This window comes from Gadus chalcogrammus, chromosome 19 (assembly GCF_026213295.1).
Source record: "Gadus chalcogrammus isolate NIFS_2021 chromosome 19, NIFS_Gcha_1.0, whole genome shotgun sequence".
NCBI classification, from domain to species: domain Eukaryota; kingdom Metazoa; phylum Chordata; class Actinopteri; order Gadiformes; family Gadidae; genus Gadus; species Gadus chalcogrammus.
In genome coordinates this window covers 15,045,347-15,059,014 of record NC_079430.1, presented here as the reverse complement: position 1 = coordinate 15,059,014, position 13,668 = coordinate 15,045,347, and the positions used below count along the sequence as shown (strand labels likewise).

At 45.4% G+C, this 13,668-nt stretch overlaps 1 protein-coding gene across 4 annotated transcripts in view; it reads right to left on the bottom strand.

Annotated features, from left to right (window-relative positions):
* The window catches only part of pawr (PRKC, apoptosis, WT1, regulator), a 49,152-nt gene that overhangs the window by 8,186 nt on the left and 27,298 nt on the right, over positions 1-13,668 (bottom strand). For all 4 annotated transcript variants that reach the window (XM_056578117.1, XM_056578118.1, XM_056578115.1 and 1 more), the window contains exons 3-5: positions 9,598-9,747; positions 4,153-4,187; positions 368-491 (exon numbers count right to left, since the gene is read on the bottom strand). In XM_056578117.1, the coding sequence (XP_056434092.1) occupies positions 368-491; positions 4,153-4,187; positions 9,598-9,747 (309 nt within the window). The remainder of the gene's footprint in view (positions 1-367; positions 492-4,152; positions 4,188-9,597; positions 9,748-13,668) is intronic.

Sequence of the window (13,668 nt, the reverse complement as noted above, 5' to 3'; positions counted from 1 at the left end):
GTGATGACCGAAAGGGAGAATAAAAGTTTCCTAAAGACGCCTTTAAATCAGTTGTACATTACAGACGTGACAGCTAGCAAGCTAGCAAGCTAGCTAGCTATTGATGGTTTGTGGTGCTGTGGAGCTAGCTATTGATGGTTTGTGGTGTTATTCTGTGCATTCATACGGACCCGGGAATGCTAGCATCTAGTGGCTAACTTAGTCTCCACAGAATGTCTGCTTCACCTCAGAATCAAGGGGCGACTCTCTGAAGAAGGAAAGAACCTTACCCCGAAGCATTTAAAAATAAATATTACAATACTCCTTGGTATCCTGGAGACCAAAATGGAATAAAGAGATCGGTGTTGACCTCCCGGCTGAAGCGTACCTTCTCCAGCTCCTCCAACCTCCTCTCAAGGCTCCCTGAGGTGTGGGGTTCTCTGGGCTGGCGAGGCGCTGGTTGTCTGGGGCTTCCTCCCATGTCCTCCTCCGCCGAACCACCAGCAGACGGGCTACGGAAAGGACGAGACAATACGTTTCAAACTTTGTCGTTTTCTGACGTAGTGCACTTTCAAACTTAATAAAAACTTAGATTGAGCATAAAGAACTTCTTCCCAGTCGCCATCACTTCCGGTCGAGTCGACGCTACTCCACACTATTAACTGAAAGTTAACAGAGTGCGGCAGACGTTCCCGACATGAAAGTGCGCCCACTTCTTTCAATTAGGCGAGCATTATCACGCCCCCGCCCCCCTTTGCCTTTCTTACCGCCTGCAACTTTGCAGCGGAAAAAGGGTTTTGATTATGAGAGAGAGAGGGTGAATTTACATTCGAGGACCTGAAGCGAGAGTGCGAGAGCGGCGGGTTAGAGTTCTATCCAAGAAAGGTTTTCTTTGAATGTCGCTGCTTCTTAAGGAGAGGGATGAAACGCGTTTTACAAAGGCCTTTGTGTGCGTCCTTTAAAGCTTATCTGCGGTGCGCTGAGTCACTCGCGCTCTGCCGTCTAGAGAGGGCATTCTGGGGAAAAATAATCATGCAAATTTGTATTTATTTATATTTTATGAATTTTCTATCCTTTTGTACTCTATTTCTTTAAAAGTATCTGAGAACTTGTCAGGCGCCAAACAGGCCTTCCCCCACCGAACCCGCAACTAATACCACCTCCACCCAAAACCATCACCCTTACCCCACCTGCTCTACCATCACCAATAAATATCACTCCCTCCACACCACTACCCTCACCCAAATCCATGAATACCGCCTCCACCACCACGACCTCCACCTCCACAACAGCCCTGGTTCCACCAACCCATCACCACCACTTATGGATAGTCCCAAGGGTCAAAAAACACTCGCTCGCACTCTCTGGGGGAAATCCAATTACGGCAGAGTGCTTTGGGGCTCGCATGGACCGTCCCAGTCCATACGGCCGCATATTCCAGCAGAGAAGAGCAACACACCGACAGACAGAGAAACAGACAGACAGACAGAGCTACTGCTGGATGTGATAATGCTAACAAACAAAGAAATCCCAAACAGAGGCCAGTGCACCTGCCCATTTTTTTAAATGTCCGTCAACAATTTCAACGGTCTATACATTTATAAATCGATAAATACCCAATGCCCAGTGAACTTTTTTTTTCCATTCAGTTTTGCATGCTTGATGGAGAAGAGACAAATTAATACAATGATTTGCCCCATGAACAAAGAATATGACTTTCAGAGCGATACGACTTAAGGGACGGAGATTGTGGCTGTGAGATTATTAATATACGACGGGGTGTGTGTAGAAGACGGCTGGTTAGGGCAGTCTCACCTGGCCCGAGTCTGATTGGACTCTGAGGGCTGGTTGAGACCGCACACCTGTTGCACATTGAGTAATCATGATTACTCAATGTGCAACAGGTGTGCGGACGCGTTTACATGGACACATCTGATCCGCATAGATTTCTATGCGGAATAGAAAATGATCATACATACGCCTCATTCGGAATACAATTATCTGTTCGGCGTAGAATTCTATGCCGAATAGAAGAGGTGGTGTAGTCCGTTTTAATCGACAGGTATACACTTATTCGAATAGATTGGGGTTTAACTTAGAGCAGCAGAAGTAGTTCGCAATTGGTCCACTGAGCTCCGTCGGTACTTTTATGCACACCAAACTTGACCGCTGTCAAGGAAAGTGGATTTATTGCCTGATTCACGTCTTTGTTATCACTCCGTAAGTAGTCCGGTAAGCGTGTCCGGTTGCTAAGCGACGGGACTTGTGTGTTTATTAATGACGTGTTTGCATATTGTAGTGTCCGCACGCGTCTGAGATAACTGTAAATGAGTAGGCTACTACTAGTACTTTTGCAGGCTGAACGTTAAAATACTAGAGAGATGGCAGCTGCAGTAGTTCGCAATTGGACCTTCAAGGAGACAAGTCCTCTTGGAGATGGGGGTAAATATAAAGATTGGACGAGAAATTGACGTTGTGCTGTCCTCCTCCTTCTTAATTGCAGGATCAGGCAGAGAAAAGCTCTCTCCTGCTGTGCTTTCATTAAAATCAAATTCACAATGCCAAATAGTGATAAGACGTCCATTATGTCGCCACCGGTCCATAGATGTGTCAGGTGTGCGCAAGAGATATTACGGACAATTTTGTTACTGCCAAGTATACAGTACATTTGGATCACATTTTAGGAACAGATCTATTCCCCATAGAAATCTATGCGGATCAGATGTGCCATGTAAACGCGGCTTGTGTGCATCTCCACACACACACCCGGGTAGATTTCTCCAGCATAGCAACATGGAGCAACAGGCAAAACCTCGGCAATAAACCGGCTTCAACCCTACCACCCTGCATCCCTGTGTTTGGAGGAGTGCCTTTTCAAGTCTGGGTGACATAAAAATTGACATTGTTGCAATAAAAATAAAAGTGGTAGAGATACAAAGTTATGAATCAACCTTTTCAATGTTTGAACAAACCATTTCTTCTTCCCAGAAAAGCAGGAGATTCCACATGTGTACAGTGACATTTACTGAATCAACAGTTAACTTTACACTTAATTTTATTCTGCCCAGTACCATTTTTTCCGGTGCTTCTGATAAGAATAACAACCATGAAGTCCTGGAAATGCTGTCGAGGCTCTCGTTGCCGACTCCATATATTTATAAGGTATTGTGTTTTTCTCTCTTCATATCAACACTTTAAGGTCAGTCCCCTCTTCATTTACATTGTGAAAGTGTGCTTGACATTTGGGTCAAGGCACACACACAAAAATTCACACAAAAGGGGTGTCTAAAATGGCAGCCCCATTTTGAGCAAAAATATATCTGCTCACTGTTCAGTTCCAAGAAATTGTCCCAAACATAATGAGGGGTTGAAAAAGTGTGTACCACCCACACACACACACCTAGTTGTATGTGCACTTCTTTTACACATAGATAATACACACAGATAATACACAATCCATTAGTGCCCAGCAATATGACATTTAGGGAGGAGAGTGGCTAGGACAGAGTAGGGAGAAAGTAGGGAGAGAGGCAGGGGAGCGAGAGAGTGCGAGGGGGAGAGAGGGGGAGAGAGAGGGTCTCTGGCCAATCAAAACCCCCGCCTTAATGACATTACCAGACCAGCGGTGTCAGTTGGCGACTGGCAAACTAACTTCAGAACGTTCTAGCTGGGAGAGACTTTCTTCTGATTAAAGGACCACAGCCCTTGAAGCAAGAAGTATAATTTCAGAAAAAATAATTTCAGAGGCTGCAGTTCACCCTGCTCTAGCAAGGGGAAGTATTATTAAATTATGCTTAAGAAGTATGCTTGAAGAGAAATAATGTGAATTATATAGCATCGTGTGGGAAGGAGACTCGTTGTTGTTTATAATAAGTTTATAATGTTAAACGTATAATATATAACATATTAGACTATGTTAAAGACTTCAACATGCACTGGTTGTTAAAAGGGTTGTTAGAACCAGCAGGAGCCACTTAGTGGAAGCAATGTATTCAATCACATAGTGGTGTGCACTTTTTTTAATTAATTTATAAATCAAAGGACGCATTGCCCATACACACCATTTTTCATCTCCAAATGAACACTCAAAAGCGAATCAATAAATACAAAAATAGAAAAAATGATTGGCTCGATAAATGAATCGATAGAAAAATGAAAAATAAAAAGTCTGACCTTTTGTGGCGAACGCCCCCCGACCGCGGAGTCTCCTGCAACAACAGAAACAAAGACAACGCAAGTTAAAAAACAAACGTCAACATCAACCTTTTCAAAAATCTAAACCAGACGATAGATAATAGGTCATCTCAAGTTAAGATTGGACGAGTGGACGATGACATCATCAACACCGACTCGACAGAGGTTTTGAGGTTTTGATTGATCAGCGCTCGAAGCGCTCGGCACTGGAGCAGATTAGGTCTGACAGGTTGAGGGGACCCACGGAGAAGTCGGTCAGCGGTGACAAAGACTTTTCATCCTGAGTACTGGATGTGCATTTGACACAGAGAAAGAAAGACGGATGGACAGAGAGAAAGACAGACGGAGGGAGCGGACAGAGACATACGGACAGAGAGAGAGAGAGATATATATATATAGAGAGAGGCAGAGACAGACAGACGGACAGTAACAGAGGCAGAAACAGGCAGGAACAGACAAAGACGGAGAGACCGAGCGAGACAGAGAGAAAGAAAGAAGAAAAAAAGCATAAAGCTTTCATAAAGGATGAGGGCCTTGCAGTATGATATATCACCTCACACAGTCGCTTGGAGAGCGAGAGGCTGGAGTGTGATGAGGGGTGAGAGGTAGAGAGAGGGGTGAGGTAGAAAGAGGGGTGAGGGAGGGGAGGGGAGAGGGCAGAATATACGGTGACAGGACTGATGGCAACCTGGACTTGAGGAGGAAATTGAAAAAAGATGAAGGGAACATAAGATAAACAAGGGGGACAAAGTATCAAGCATCACGTTTCAAAAGGTCCCCAATGGGCAGAGCATTAAGACAGCTGTGTTGAAGCGTATCCTGTTACCTCTGCAACAGTAAAAACGGCTTGACGAACCAAGCTCTGGTGGGTTTGCAACGCACATGGACTGAATAAAATACACAGTGAATGTGCAAGGCAGTGGAAAATAAATCTGCGACATTTATTCACAACAAAAAAAAACGAAATGTCATTTTTGCATCCCTAGAGTTGGGGTGCGTGTGTGCGTGTGTGCGTGCGTGCGTGCGTGCGTGCGTCTGTCAGTGTACGTGTGTGTTAATATGTGTGTATTTAGAGGATCCTCTGGGATCCTGACAGCCAGGGCCGGATCTACCATTAGGGCACACGGCACTGTGCCCAGGGGACCCAACCATTCCCAGCCAGTGGGGGGGCACCACACGAAATAAACTTTTTTTATTTATTTTTTTTTTAATGAATGTTTGTACTCTTAAAATAGTTATACATGGTATTATTAAATAGGGTATTCATTTAAAATTAATTATTAAAACGAATGTCATAAGAACAGCAATATAATGATTCTGAACAATATAGTGGCCTAATGTGACAGTTAACCCCCCTCCCATAACCTGTCAAATGAGCCAGTCCACCTATGGTGAAAAAAAAAAAACGCGGTAGAGATGAAAAATTGACAGTCACAGACATGATGAGACATCAACTGAGTGGTTTCGCTTTTTTCCTGATTTTTTTCGGGGAGGGGGGGGGGGGGGGGGGGGGGGCCTTCAGACATTTGTCCCCAGGGGCCTATGATTTGTTAATCCGGCCCTGCTGACAGCCCATTCATTCCATGGGGAACCTCCTCAAAGCACGACGCGCTACACTCTACAATAGAGCTCTTCATCCTGCGTCCCAGCCGGCTGCCCGGCGACACGCCTCGACCAATCAAACCTCACGAATGTTTTAGCAACAGAAATGACTCGATTAATAAAACGCTATAAGCGGTGGTGGCGTTGGTGTGCTCTCCGGCCCCTGATGGAATTATTTTTTAAATAACTAAGAATGATTGGCAGTTTAAAGCCCAAAGGAGTTATTAAAGCTTTGAAAGAGAAAAAAGGGTGGGTAGTTACTTGTTTGTCGAGACAATAGGTTGGCTAGCAATGAGCTAAATTAATAATCTGAATATCCGATTTCTATATTTTACAATAATTATGTCATTTTAGCAGAAGCTTTTATCGAAAGAGACTTACAATGAATATTATATACTACTATAAATTGTAAATTAGGAGCAGGAAGCAAAGACACACACACACACACAGACACACACACACACACACACACACACACACCCCCCCCCCATCGGCTGTTGGTTAGATGCCCATTGGAAGCACTGCTACAGGCAGCCAATGAAAAATAAAGTTGCATTAGTTTTGAGTGTTTATGATGCTGAACATCAATCCCGATCCTGCCGTTTCAGATACGACGCTTTGCATAATGGCCCTTTTTGTAACTGAAATCAGTTAATTAAATGTTAATGAGTCCCGTCGAAATTGGTGCCCTTTACTGATTGAATGGCTGAGTGGCAGACAAAGAAGTAGAGTGAACTCAACAGTGAAACCGTGAAGGAGAGTGAGAGGGAAAGAAGAAAAGTGAAAGAGGGGAATGAAAGAAAGCGAAACCGTAAAAGATTGAAACAGTGAAAAGGAAAAAAAAAAAAAAAAAAAAGAGTGGCAGCACATGAGAAGCAGACGACTGCGCTGGAATGTTCCGCACGGTGGGTTCTGCATGGTTCACGTTGTAAGGCTTCACTCCCCCCTCAGTAAACAAGGAACACATCGCCACCAGGGGTCTCTCCCTCCTATGGACACTAGACCCCCGTGTGTGTGTGTGTGTGTGTGTGTGTGTGTGTGTGTGTGTGTGTGTGTGTGTGTGTGTGTGTGTGTGTGTGTGTGTGTGTGTGTGTGTGTGTGTGTGTGTGTGTGTGTGTGTGTGTGTGTGTGTGTGTGTGTGTGTGTGTGTGTGTGTTTAGTCTAGTCTCGCTCCAGTGCGCGTGTCTGTCCAAGAGTGTGTACGTCAGGGTGTTCATTGCAAAGAACACGGCCAAGTGTTGTCGGGAGGACATTCCAACGGTCAAAGAGCCTCCCTGGCCCTCCTCCGACTCGGTAGTGCTGCATGACCTCTCCAACAGGGCCGCCTCGTTCCCTTTTCTTCAGTGTGTATCTCACCCAGTCAGACACACACGTAAACACAAAAACCACATGTTGGTCGCTGGTGTTTCCATTTAAATGGTCGTAGTACTATAAATGTTATACTACTGAATGTCTGAGTTACGGTCGCCCGTCTGAAGGAATATCAAACCGTACCGCTCTTCGCAGGAGTTGAGTGCAGTGCAAGCTGTATGCGTAAAAAAAACAAAAACGCATACATAAAACGTACAAAACAACAAGCCAGGACATGGCCAAGGCCTTTTGCCTTAAATCCTGCTGCAACTGCTCCTTGTTTCAATCCTATACAGAGATTATGCCTCTGGCTTCCCTCCTCCTCCTCTCCTTCTAGAACAGACCAGGCCGAGCTGATTTGGGGCTGTTTTCATGATTTCAGCTCCTCTCCATCACCCATGTTAATCCAGAGACATCCCTTTGACAGCCGTCAGGGAGTTTGGCCGGGACATAGCGTCCCCTGCTCAGTTCTCAGCGCCCTCCAAGCTTCTGTCAGGCCGGTGGAGGGCTGTGAGCCCACCTGGCACCCGCTGGGTTGCAGGGATAAGGCCTCCAAAAAGCCAGACTTGCAGGAGAGCCCATTCCGCAGATGAGTAGTTATTTTCGGAAACATTTCGACATTTTACGTGCTTTTATGGACAAGAGGCAGCGCGGAGATAGACATTGAAAGCAGATTTAAAAAAGATATGCGTGAACGACGTGTAGCAGCAAAGTTTGGAATCAAACCTACGGTCTCTAAGGGGCATATTGACATACGTTAGTGAGCGCACGAGTAGGTTGCAAACCCCGGCCGACTCATGTTGAATTCTAAACGTGACCATAGCCTTGAGGTTGGACGGATGTTATCATTACCGCTACATCTGACAGATGTTGCTCTGGGAATTTCAAACATGTGCTATACATGGATACACGTGACTTGCCTGCTTTTAATATGCGTGTGTGTGTGCATGTGTGTGTGTCTGTGATTTCAAGACAGGTTGCTATCAGACCGTTGCTGCATGCGAGTGTGAAATGCTCAGCTATATCTATCACATAAGAGACTCCTGTAAAATATATCCATGCCGTGTTACGGGGTGTGCTGTAAAAGTGGAAAAGCACCAGAAACCACTGAGGCGCAACAAAAACCGGTCCATCTGGGAAATAAATCTCAGCGGAGCGAACAGAAGCCGTCACTCAGAGAGCCCATTTAAATGTCTGCTCCGCTCACTTCAAAACTGCAGAGTTCTGAACAAGTTTGACAAGTTTTACAGAACACTTGTCCTCTTTGGCTAAATAGTAAAAAGGCACCGAGACGGTCACGCTTGCCGTGCAAAGCTCACACAGCTCAGAAGCCACCACATTCATTTAAAACCGCTAATACCTCAGAACGTTTTTGAAGCCCGTCTATTTACATATTACACTCAACTGTCACGTCACATTGGAGAAAGAACACGCTGTTCCTCGTTTTAGATTCAAATATTCAGTCACACTGCAGTAAACGTCTTCCACAGATAGTAACCCTGAACACTGCCTCCTGTTAAAGTATTTATGGAGACGTGAAGTATTTTAGCCTTGAGCTTTGATACGGCACCTGACACCTGTCACTACACATACTATTCAGTTTTGCAGGTACTTTTATCTAAAGCACCCAAAAGGTGAATTCAGATACATGTCATTCAGAAGTAGGTATGGGTTACACAGTACAGGGACATGTCATTCAGAAGCAGGTAGGGGATTGACAGTATAGAGACTTGACATCAGAAGCAGGACAGTACATAGACTTGTCATTCAGAATCAGGCAAGTGTTAGACAGTACAGAGACTTGTGATTCAGAAGTAGGTAGGGGCTAGACAGTACAAGGACATGCCATTCAGAAGCAGGTAGGGGTTAGACAGTACAGAGACTCGTCATTCAAAAGCAGGTAGGGATTAGACAGTACAGATACATGTCATAAAGAAGCAGGTAGGTGATAGACAGTACAGAGACATGTCATTCAGAAGCAGATAGGGCATCTTGCTCTGGGATTCATACAGGTAGACTTCAGGTGGTGTTTCTGCTGGGTGTTGGACATCCTAGACACTTATCCTAGCCATCCTGCCCCCTATGACCTAACCCTTCAAAATTCATTTAATTTAAAGGAAAAAGGGGGCATAGCTGAATGCGTTTAACATTTTGAAGAGTATTTCCTCGCCCTTCAGGGGCTAGGGTGTGTCTTATATCGTTGGCCTATAAAACCCCTTTGAGAATGCAACTGTGCTCCCGGCTATTCCAATAAAAAATAACAAAAGTACACAGATGAGGTCACAGGAGGTGGGTGACCCGTCAGCTAGGAATATTTGACAGTCCTGTAAAGCCGGGCTGATAATGCTATGTAGCGACGAGCTACTCTTGGCGGTGGTGTAATGAGAGTGCATTCCTAGGGTTAGCACACTAGCACGGTGTGTGTGCTAACGTGAAGCCGGACCACGATGTGGAGCTGGGTGGGGGTCTTACCTGAAGCAGGTGACCAGGGGGGCCAGGGGACTCTGGGGATCCCGGGCTGGGGGTCATGGCCTCGTTCTGCACCGTGTTGGCCTGGACCAGCTGCTGCTCCATCTTCCTCTCCCGGTCACCCCCGTCGTCATCCTCCAGCTCATCCAGACTCTGGGAGGGAGAGGGACATGGATAAAGTCATTTTATTGTTGTTTACAAACTTGTTGTTGTTACCGTGTTTGTTTGTTTGTATGTACTGTAGGCCGTTGGCAATATAAACACACGTCTAGTCATGTCTTTAAAGTGAGTAGCCAGACAGACAGACATTGAAATCTGTTTGGGTGATGCATGAAGCCAAGTTAAACACCAGATGTGTGGTGGAGATTTTCCTGCTAATCCACAGGTATGTGTTCAATCAATCACTTTGATCGCTCAATCACCACATGATAAAGCTCAAAAATAACAGACTTTTTCCATTGGTTAGCCACTTATTAAATCAGCTAATTTGAGTCAATGTCTAGTGTGTACACGATACAGAGTTTGATTCGTCACCATTACACCGGTTTTAGTGAGATGAAGTGAAGAAGGACAACCCTGCAAGCAGTGCCAACATCTATATTGAGTCATGTTGTTGGCAAACAATCCATCAATCTTAGTCAAAGGCTTAAGCCTTTGTGAGAATACATTCCATTTTGTACACCCACCCACCTCCATAACGAATTATAATTAGGGTTGTCAAGTTCAAACCAGCAACTCAAAATAAGAATGAAAGAAAACTGTAGAGGCAAGGAATTCAACCATTATTATAATACTTATCTTTGATATGAGGACAACCGTTTTTTTTTTTTCGGTTTACATTTAATTTTTTTCTGTTGTAAAAATTACAGAAAACAGACCTAAAGAGTTAAATACAAAGATAAAGGGTTGAACTTTAGTTCAAACTCCAGGTCATTCACCCCCTCGAGAGTGTTAATAACCTCTGGAGGCAAGTGAAGGGAATGAGGCAGCCATGTTGGAGAGGTCAGGCAGTACTCTGGGTCTCAGGAGGGCCAGAGAGGCTATTTTACCGTTGGAATGTCTTTCCGACAACACTTGTCAGTGTTCTTTGCAATGAACACTCTGACGAACACACACTTGGACAGAGACACGCACTGGAGAAAAACTAGACATACCAGAGAGTGCGTGGTTGTGCGTGTGCCTCATCCAGTCAGACACACACAAACAGTAATTCTCAGACATACACAAAGACCCAGCATGACGCCAAAGTTTGACATAAAGGTGAGGAGACAGCCTTAATGTCTGGGTGAGTTATTTCTCACACTGCCTGCGAAAGAGTCCATCTTGGCGTCTAGAAGGCACATGGGAGAACTAGAGCAGCTCAGCTATTACAGCGCAGACCATAATCAATACAGCCGACTACAGCTCTTGAGAGGGGAGGTGAGCTGTTGCCCCAAGTTATGAATATAACACAACTTGGACATAATAGTTAACAATGTAGGAGATCTACAAACATTTCTTGTGTTTCTTTTTTTGGTTTTCCATTCTATTGTAACAGTCACACAATGCATTTAGAATCCATTCATTCCAAAATATATGCATATCTATATATCTGCATACATCGCAGCATACAATGTTCTGAATTTATGAGTTCGGTGTGTGAATGTGTGCATGATAGGGTGAATGTTGGGCAACATTGTACAGTGCATTGTATAGTGGCCACTGGTTAGAAAAGTGCTGTACAAATGCAGTCCATTTACCATTTAGACAGACCGCCCCAGTGGGACAGCATACACCAGGCCTTCCTGCTCTACATGGTAGGGGCCCAACACAACAAAGGCCGTCCCACTCAAACAGGGTCTTTTTGGGGGTAAAAATAGCGCTGATGAGGCCTGCAAAAATGTGGTCATTTGCGAGGTACTTCCGGCTCTTTTCCTGCAGTTTATCAGCTGTCCTTGGAGGGAGGAAGGGAATAAATCACAGACGTTTCCTTTTGGGAAAGCCGTAGCCCGTAGCTCATGCTAGTTGACTCATCTGTCACCAAAAATGGGTAACACTACCTTTTCTTCCACTTCATCCACAGAGATTTTATAAGTATGATCATCATCTCCCGAGACCGGTTGGTTTGGTAGGGTCAATGATGAGATAATGAGGAACTGAATGAGACATATCACAAGTAGCTGAGATGCTAATCAAACAGAAGTCAGCAGCAATCCATCAGTGACTCACGGCTACGCTATGCAGAGGCAGCTCCAGAAACACTGGACTTGCAATGTTTGGCTTGGAGGAAAACACTGGAGTGGTTCTGCCTCAGAAAGTAGTAGGATTTCTGTGCATTTCTTTGCACTCCAAATTAAGGAGCGAACGATCCACACACGACCATATAAGGACATACAAAACACAGGACAATATTGGGTTTATTCAGTTCAGATGTACTCATAAAAGTCACGGTGCATGGAGTTCCCTGGCCATCACAACGGTGTGAGAATAGAGCTATAGATGAATGATGATTTGACGGTGTGCTCTGAAGCAATCAGTCATAGAGGGACTACACAACGGGGAGGTTTAAACCTGCCATGACTGATGCCTAAATATATCCAAGAGGCTTGAGCCAGGGTGGGCAGCGGCATGTGCAAAACACACAAAACATGTGTTCAACATTTCAACACTACCCCAGGGGAGTGTTCGCACGACACACGCCTGAAATGAAGATTTATGCTTAGTCGAGCAGTTTACTGATTGTGGGCCGTGCCCCATTCTTTCTCCCCTCCCCATTGTTTCCTGTTGACAGGCCAATGCAAGTACCTTCACTAAAAGTGCTGACCTTTCAGAAACAATAAGCACGGGGGGGGGGGGGGGGGGGGGGGGGCGGCGGTGAGAGCAGTGTCTCGCTTTGTTTGGAATGCGTGTTGTGGTTGGAAACTAGCTTTCTTCTGAGGGCCAGGAAATGGACTGGCGATCTATCATCCCGAAGCATTACCCCTGGCAGCAGGGGATTTGTCCTGCCTGGGAACCTGGGTTCTCTGCGTTATTAGGCTGGATCATTAACTTCCCCACGTCTGCACTTTTTAGCTTCCAAGTCATTTTACTCGACTTACACTTACAGATGCACATCAAGAATCGAGTTAGGCATCTGGGAGGGCTAAGGGAGGCTGCAGGCACTGGGGTGATTCTTCAAAGTTAAGGTCTCCTTTAACTCTTTTTTTATTGCTCGTCTGCCAGTTAGATTAGGAGATTACTTCTAGCTGTGTGGTTTGATGGTGGCATTGTTACCCCAAGGGCCAAATCCGCTTCTGCCAACTGATTGCATTTGCTGTAGCGATTGTGTCGGTGCATACGGTTAAATCAACCGTTTTCCTGAAACCGTCTCTTTAAGCGTATCTGCAATGCAATTCAATTCAAGTTCTTCCTCACAAACACTTTCCGGTTTCAACCACGGCAAATCAAATTAAAATCCTTATAATGCCAAGGGGCGTTCCGACGATCTTTGCCCGTTATTATAACTTCCAAACCCATTCTCCTCGTGACTCCGGATATAACCCGACTGAAGATAGAGACGCCGATGTTCTTGACAGAGAGCCAGCTCCCTGTCCACTTAACCCCTGATTTATCTACACACACGGCCAGGATCGCATGCAGCAGCCGCTTCCCTTCTGCAGGCATCGGGCTTCCTATACCACGGGCTTAATCACAAGTCAACCTCGCGGCTTTGGGGCCTGCGGGGCCCATGCCTTCATTAAGCCGATCCCTTAGAGAAGAGGGAGGGAATGGCCAGCTTTAGGGGCTGCAAAAAAAGATTGACGTCCACTGATGTCCGCTGTCTTTTATCACCCAAAACTGGCGCACACCAGCTCGGCACAAACGGTGCTAATTAGGGACTCTATGTTTGACACGGTAACCATGTTGACGCTAGTTTCGAGGAAGGACAGGCTGCGGAGAGCTGGGGCTGTCGAACGAGAAGTTCAGAGAGTTGTGACGCGGTCAGTCCCACGCCAGGCTGCAGAGGTATGCCGCAGACTGTGAGTGAACGTTGCCTGTGACTTGTAGTGAGTTCAGATACATGTCATTAATGAGCAGCAGGGGGTGAGGGGGTGG